The 8,523-nt window shown below is 40.4% G+C and overlaps 1 protein-coding gene across 1 annotated transcript; it reads left to right on the forward strand.

The window, feature by feature from the left end:
• Positions 1–7,265: 7,265 nt before the first annotated feature.
• LOC135221269 (tigger transposable element-derived protein 1-like) lies at positions 7,266–8,100 on the forward strand. Its single transcript, XM_064259083.1, has 2 exons — positions 7,266–7,440; positions 7,673–8,100. The coding sequence occupies exons 1-2, from the start codon at positions 7,266–7,268 to the stop codon at positions 8,098–8,100; spliced, it is 603 nt and encodes a 200-aa protein (XP_064115153.1).
• The last annotated feature ends 423 nt before the right edge of the window (positions 8,101–8,523 follow it).

Genomic DNA, 8,523 nt, shown 5'->3' on the forward strand with positions numbered 1-8,523 from the left:
CCAGCGTACAGTAGAACCCCCCAGGCAACCGCCAGGGGAGGCATCCTGTCAGTCAGCAACACCGAAGGACTCTACACTCGATGACGCCCCACAACAAGTGTCACAAGGACATGGGGTCGCCCCCTGCCTCCAAGATTGTCATCCAATAATTATTCCGTAATCATTGTCTTGGGGGAGGGAGTATTTGTAAGGACAACACTTTTTCCCTATTTTCATTGTATCCAATCATCAAGTCGCGTTGTTCTTACTTCCATCCGATAGAGCATTCCGCGGCCTTTTCGCCGATGTATACCACATGTAATTCCATTATTTGTACGCCTTAATATATTCAAATGTATGTTTGTAAGAAAACAAAAATCTCTTGTCTCAGAGTCATTTCTGTTCACGGTGCGAGTCTGTACTACTTATCCGTCTGCACCTGTCAATGTCAACCCAGTTTGTCCGTAAATAAATCATCAGTATCCCAGCTACCTTTCTTAATCCCTGGTCCTCACACTCACTTACAAAAATGAAACATGTCGTACTACACTTTCTATTGCAATTACAACATACCCCTAATGTCTGTTGAATCCCGCAGGGACACCAAAATGAAATACACTTGTGAGCAAATTGCTAACACCAACAGAAAGGAAAAGGCCTGGTAAAACAAAAGTAAACTTTAACACTTACGTCCTCATAGGTTCAGGCATGTGAACACAAAGTTATCTGCTCTCCCCTTAGCACATAATGTTTAGTTACACTTCCAACCGCGCATAATTAATTCCCGTTATCACTCCCCCCCTAAAACACACGTCATATTCTTATGCTCTAAAGCTTGGTCAAAAGTTGATGTCTGAAAGGAATTTGATGAAACGGGTTTCAAGCTAGTTACTTACTACAAAGGGGTTAAACAGGAGATTTGATGAAAAGGGGCTAAACAAGTGAATGACCAAAGCACTTATGAAAGGATACTGGAATGAAGCAGCAAAGATGCATCAATGGACAGCCATTTTACGAGGAACTGAAACAAAATTAAAGAAGAATGAAGACAGAAATCACAGGGAACAGAGCAACAGTAAATTTGTAGCATAGAAGATTTGGACATGTCCTAGCCTTACCTGAAGTTTGTGAAGCAAAAGGAAAGCATGAACACTGCAATCGAATGGAAGTGGAAGCCACTACTTTGCCACCTTTCTGGACGACCATTCAAAAAGCAGTGAAATTGCTGTAATGAAGAAGAAAAGTGAAACAATGGAGAAATTCAAGTACATGGCCAGGGCAGAGAGAAAACACAACAGAGTTTTGAAGTGCCTCCTCACTGATAATGGTGAGTGAGTAAGTCAGCGAGGAATTCTGGGCTCTTTTTACAGAGAAGGGAATAGAGAGATGGCTGACAATCCCATACACTCAGCAAAATGGAAGAGCTGAACACCTAAACCAGAGTTTACCGGCCATAGCAAGATGCATGATGATCGAGTCTAGAGTATACCACAAAAATTCCTGACTGAAGCCATTTTTCATGCAAATTACATCAAGAACAGATTAATGTCAACAGCCATAAACGAGATTCCATTTGTGCTGTGGAATGGGAGAAACCTCGAACATGGTGACCTAAAATTGATCAATGTGTTTGGCTGTGAAGTTTGGGCTAATCTGAGGGAGACTCCAAAGCTATTAGTTCGAGCAGAAAGATGTCTACATGGGAGTGTGTCCAAACCAAAAAGAATGCAAGTTGTGGAACATCGATAAACAAATCTTGATCAATGCCATTAATGTTGACTTCATGAAGGAGATTTACCCTTTCAAGATCAAGGAAGCAGCTATGAAAACCATAACCAAGAAGTAAAGAGCAAATATCTTCTTATCCGACTCTGACACTGACAACAACACCGTTTGGAAGAACCTTTTCTCTGATGAGAAAACCAACAATAAGCTGGAAAACAATCAAGAAAATCAAGAAAATCAAGAAGGCCTTCATGAAAATCAGGAAAATAATCTAGAAAATCAAGAAGATATTCCTGAAAACCCAGAAAATCAAGAAGATATTCCTGGAGTCAGAGTCGTAGCAGGCACTTTCAACTTCTTAATGAGAGCCTTATCACTTTACGACGGACTGGAACAGGTACAGGAGACAGAGATGGTTCAGATAAGGGGCTAACACTTCCATGATCACAAACAAGTATGTGTAAGGGAAAGACACAGCCATGTCGAGAAGCTGGCAAAGCACTCTTTTTACTTGTAACACCTCCATGGTCACAAGCATGTATGCTTAAGAGAAAAACACGGCCATGTAGAGAAAACAGCAAATCACTCCTCCGACTCAAACTCTTCATTGTCACAAACACATACGTGTAAGGGGGAAGCATAGTCATGTCATGTAGAGAAGTCAGCAAATCACTCTACCCACCAGCACAAACACATATATGTAAGGGAAAAGCATGGCCTTTATAGAGAAGTCGGCGAATCACTCCTCTCATCCGCACAAACACATAATTGTAAGGGGGAGACATGGCTGTGTCAAGAAGACAGTGATGCATTCCTCTCACTCACAGACGACGATGCCACAAAGTCCGTAATTCTCCAACGTTTAACTCGAGGGCGAGGAGGAGACGGAGATGAAGAAGCAGAAGGAGATAGGGAGAGAGCTTCCCTCTATGACGTCTCTTGCTAGGAGGGGGATGGGAGAATCACTCCTACAACTCTTCTTGCCAGAGAAAGCAGAATACCTCTCTCAAAAAAGAGGCCAGCCTCTCGAACTTAGCTTGAAACAAAGTCTCCGATGGCTCAGCGAGAGGAAGAGATGACATCATAGGTGAATTAAATGACACAACAGAAGGAAGAGGCACCACCGCAGCTGACATCATAAGCTGAGAGGGTCCTAGGAGTGATGTCATGACGTCTCGAATGACAGCACTAGTCAATGGCCTCACTGGCGGAGCAATAATGGGTGACCTAGCAAGCGCTGACGTTGACACAAGAACTAAAGTAATGTACATAGTCCTGGAGGTCGGGGGGGGATTGCCAATGGGGACGACAGGGGGTATGGGCCGCCAAGAAATGCAAGAGAAGGCCCATTGAGGGGGAACCCCGTAGGCCTGGAGACATCCAAACAGCCACCTCTTGTTTGATTTGGAATAAGAAATAAAGGAAACAGAAGGCATAGCCTCCTCCCTCTCATGAAGGACAATAGGACAATAGATCCTGCGGGAGAGGGGGCTACATTAAACATAATCTCATCCTGTGCAACTCCCTATACTTCCAACAACGAATTGATGGAAGGAAAGGAAGCAGGGAGGATGCTTCTGGAAGAGGGGGATGCTGAAACGTTCAAATGAGGAGGCAAAAAACCCTCCCAAGAAAGACAAGTAGAAACTCTACGATGCTCCCTCTTGTAAAACTCCCTCCACTGCAACTTAGGCCAGGAACAACATTCTGGGTAAGGATTAGTAATGGTACAAAAATTCGATCAGCATCTACTGCATGTCATATGGGGTCTGTAATGGAAGCAGCCAAAAACCTGGAGCCCAGAAAACCCTGAATGCCCGGACACAAGCGTTCATGAGGCCTTGCAGAATCAGAGGGCTCCAAGATAATAACAACACACACACAAACAAACACACTGAAACAAATAGAAATCATGGGAAAACAAAGCAACTAGCTTAGGAGGAGAGCAAAGGCGACTACAGGCAGCCCTCGGTTAACGACATTGGTTCCATTCCTGGGGGCCTGAAGCCAAGTGAAAATCATCGTTAACCGAAATTTAAAAGTCTACAGGTGCCACAATCCCCCTTATGGTGCCCTAGACTTGATAACGATACCTTGACAGTGTCACAGCCACATATTTTGCCCTAATATGTAATAACTCTTTTATGAAAATGTGGAATTTCATTTGACTAATCATTTACTATGGTCTGCATGGCAGTTCTACAAATTTTCAATGTCAGATTAGTTAACTTACTGGTAAATTTTGGCCTAGTATGAGAGAAAGAGAAAAAATCACCTTTTTCATAATGCTAACATTTCCTCCATCTATTTATTTGTCATATCTTCTGTTTAAGTAAGTTAAAAAGCAAAAGAGAAGTATAAAAGTATCGTTAGTAATGTTATAATCATTGCTTAAACCCTATAGCTACAACAAACTAAACAAAAACAGTTTTGCTACAACAACCGAATTGAATCTAATAATAACAATGTTTTGCTTACATTTCAGCCATCATATGATAGTGAAAAATTACTGTAATTATGTAAAAATAATGTTAATTTAGAAGAACAGGACTTATATATTTTTACATTATACCTTTATTTTGTATGGAGAAAATATTGGCAAAAAAATAATGAATCTGAGAAAACAAAATGTTCACACTGCTAATGACTATAAATTATCGTGCATCAGCAACATGGATGCAACTCTACCACAAATAATGGTGGAGGAAAAAGGGATTTTGACGTAGGAAAAATCTATTTCTGGGCGAGGAAGCCGTGTCGCTCCGTGAAATGTGTCCTCTTTAGCACTATTTCTAGTAAAATATTGCTATGATACCAGAGAACTGCTAAATTGGACATGTCAGAAGTCTCTGACTCGCTCACCTAAATAAAAGGTGTCGGTATAGAACTGGGGCGAGTGTTAAACACTACCACAGCAACCCATATTTTAATAAAAAAATACTGGCCATGAAAGAACACTTTACAGTGGACCCCCCGCATTCGCGTTCTCCGGATTCGCTGACTCGCATTCACGGATTTCTCTCTGGAACATTTTCCCACATTATTTGTGGAAAATTCACCTATTCACAGTATTTTTCTATGAGAAATATCCATAAATTCCTGTGTATTTTTTTTTAGCAATATCATCATAAAATGCACTTTTTGTGATAAACTATTAAAAAAGCAAGTATAAACATTTTTAGTGGGTTTTTCTTGAGTTTTAACTAACAAAATAGGCTTTTATCAGTGTTTTTACAGGGGTTCCAACTATTCACGGATTCTAACTATTTGCGGGGGTCTGGTACACATCCCCCAAGAATACGGGGGGACCACTGTACTGTTGTTTTCACGCTGATAAAATATAAATATGTAAATCTTGTAATATTATGAAATAGGATGAAAATAACAAACAGATTCAGCTTTGTCCACACAAAAAATGCTCCCGACACCATCAATTAAAAAAAAGCAATAACAATCGAGTTCACAACAAGACATATACGTACTGTATATTTAAGTCATATTTCAGCATAAAAGCACTTCATATAAGGAAAAATAACCTTGTCCCATATCAATAGTTTCTATATGTCTATTTACATAGATTTAAATAGAAGCAAGAAACTCACTCTCAATTGAGTTAAATAGGGCGAAATAACCCTGCCTCTGCCCTCAGCTGATCTTTCCAAGCCAAAACATAGATAGCTTTGTTTGTATTTCATAATACTATATACATAGTAATATGAGACTACATACAGTATTATTCGATACAGTGAAGTAAAGCATAACTTTTTAAACGAGCCAACGAAAATATGCATATTTGTTGTTTGTATTTTATGAGGGGTCTCGGCGCTTAGCCAAAGTACCAATAACCAGAAAACAGCACCATGTATAGTGCTTCCCCCCGTATGCACGGGGTATGCGTACCAGATCCCCCCTGTGAATAGTAAGACCCCGCGAATAGTTGGAACCCCTATAAAAATGCTTAAAACCTCCTATTTTGTTAGTTAAAACTCAAGAAAACCCCACTAAAAATTTCCATACCTGGTTTGTTTAACAGTTTTATCACAAAAAGTGCATTTCATGATGAAATTGATATAAAAAAAAAAAGGAATCTGTGGATATTTCTCATAGAAAAATACTGTGAATGGGTGAATTTTCCATAAATAATGCGGGGAAATGTTCCAGAGAGAAATTTGTGAATGTGTGAGTCCGCGAATACGAGGGGTCCACTGTATTAGAAAAAAAAAATAACTAAGTCTAGTTTATGTATTTAAGCCACATTTCACTTAAAAACACTGTATAACAAAAAATAACTTTGATACATATGAATAGTTTCTAGATTAATTTATGCTAAATAGCAGCAAGAAAATCGCTCTGAATCGAGTTAAATACGGTGAAATAATCTTACCTCCATCCTCAGCTGATTTTACCAAACCAAAACATGATCGGTTTGCTTGTAAATTTTATGATACAATAGTAATACAGTGGGCCCCTCGTATTCACGTTCTCGGGATTCACGGACTCACCCATTCACGGATTTTTCTATGGAACCTATCTGAAAATTATTCGCCGGAGGACTCGCCCAATCTTGGGTTTCTCCGTGGAACATATCCAAAATTATTCAAAGCCCCCTTATTTGCGGAAGCACATTTTTTTGTACAGCAATATTCTGTATTTTCATGTTATTAACTGTACGTATATACGTGTAAGTAAATTTTCCTGTTATTTACTGTATAATACGTGTACATAATAATATGAAATCATACGGCACTTACTTGTGATTAATGCTGATTATAGATGATGATGATATTATAGCTCTGCCGCCTGACGAATGAATGTTTGTACATATATTGGGTTAATTGGATACGCATCATGAAGACTGTACATTTTATGAAATGTTTTAAGATGATTTCTAAATATGATATGTATGTACATAAAGTGTTTTAGAATGATACTAAAACTTCGCAGACCATATCTAAAATACATAAGACAACGGGAATAGCAGGGTACGTATGTTTCCATCTGTGGCGTGCAGTAGTATGTATTTTCATGCATACGTGCTAAGTACATTTTCATGACTAAATATATGATGGAAAAAGATTTATTAATTTTCAAATATTAGTTTTGTAATACTTTAATGTAAACACAGCAAAATTTAAATAACAAAATTGGGTTTTCTTAAAAAGATGTTTTACCAAAGCCAACTTTCTGCAGATAAACAACTTTAATGACACAGTGGTAGAGTAGTACCCAAATGAAATGATACTCGACATGCTATTGGCTGTTGTCTGCACAGCAGCCAATCCAGGAGCAGCATTCATTTTCCTTGTTGCTCATTGGCTGTACACTTGGCGATGATTGGTTAAAACCCAAGTCCCATCTCGCGAAGATGGAATTGTGGGTATCGCGCATCTCTCCGTCATCAACCTCACTACTTAGAAAGTTCCTGACATACATGAACGTAAACACGAAGCAGTTATACTTATCAGCAAATATCCGTGTGCATCATGCCGAAAATGGCCCGTAAAGACCACCCTGCTCCTTCTAAGGCTTCTGGCAAAGATGCTAAATGAAAGAACACTGTTATGAAGCTCAATGAAGTGAAACTTCTCGATGTGTTGAAGGAGGGCAAAAGTTACGCTGCGGTTGGTCGCCAATTTAATGTCAATGAGAGCACAGTGAGATACATAAAGAAAAAAGAAAGTGAAATAAGAAAGAATATTAGCATGACATATTATGGTACAGCAAAGGCTGTCCACAGTGAGAGTCAAAACAATTGTGAAAATGGAATCTGCACTCGCATTCAGATTCAAGGACTGCAGGAAGAAGAACGTGCCCCTTGACTCCAAAATCATAAGCGAAAAAGCACGACAGCTCTACCAACAGCTATCAACTGCTACATAACGTCGCAAGGAAGAGGAAGTCGAAGATGTAGAAGCACAGTAAGGTGATGAAGAAGAGGAATTGAAATTCTTGGGCTTCAATGAACCAGCTCCTAAAGAGGAAGAGGAAAAAGAGCCACAACCAGGACTGTCCTCGGCTCCCCAAGGTTTTCAGGCGAGCCAAGGATGGTTCCAGCAGTTTCAGAAAAGGCTTCACCTAAAGTCTGTTTCCATACGTGGGGAAGCTACATCTGCTGACAAAGAGGCGGCCATGAAATACCCTGAGGCCTTCAAGAAAATAATCCAGGAGAAAGGATACTGCCCAGAACAGGTGTTCAATATGGATGAAACTGGCCTGTTCCGGAAGAAGATGCCGTCCCGGACATACCTTATGCTGGATGAAGCTAAAGCCTCTGGATTAAAGACACAAAAGGACAGGTTGACCCTCATGATGTGCTGGAATGCAGCTGGCTTTATGCTGAAACCAGGCCTCTTTTACAAAGCATCAAATACTAGGGCACTCAAGAATAAGAACTAGGCATTACTGCCCGACTTCTGGATGCATAATCCTAAGGCCTGGATCACCAAAGTCCTTACGGAGTACTGGTTCCACCAGAGCTTTATTCCTCATGTTAGGCAATACCTGGCCAATTTGGACATTGTTCAAGGTCTTGCTCATAATGGACAATGCTGGTGGCCACCCTCTCCATCTATATTACAAGGGAGGGAGTCTAGCTCAAGTTCCTCCCTCCCAACAGCACCTCTCTCCTCCAGCCTATGGACCAGGGGGTGATCCATGCCTTCAAGGCACGCTACACCAGGAATTCCCCCCAGCACATTGTTGATGCAATGGACCATGACAGTGACTTTATGCTGAAAGCCTATTGGCTTAAATTCACTACTGCCACGTCTGTCTGCCATCGACCAGTCGCTGAAGGACAGGAAGGAGACCCTGAATGCC

Source organism: Macrobrachium nipponense, chromosome 2 (assembly GCF_015104395.2).
Source record: "Macrobrachium nipponense isolate FS-2020 chromosome 2, ASM1510439v2, whole genome shotgun sequence".
NCBI classification, from domain to species: domain Eukaryota; kingdom Metazoa; phylum Arthropoda; class Malacostraca; order Decapoda; family Palaemonidae; genus Macrobrachium; species Macrobrachium nipponense.

What these genes read in the sequence shown, in the direction of transcription:
- LOC135221269 (XM_064259083.1), top strand. Translation starts at nt 7,266, where the DNA reads ATGAAGCTCAATGAAGTGAAACTTCTCGATGTGTTGAAGGAGGGCAAA. An exon ending in TACAGCAAAGGCTGTCCACA is followed by an intron (nt 7,441 to 7,672) that starts GTGAGAGTCAAA and finishes TCAATGAACCAG; the next exon opens with CTCCTAAAGAGGAAGAGGAA.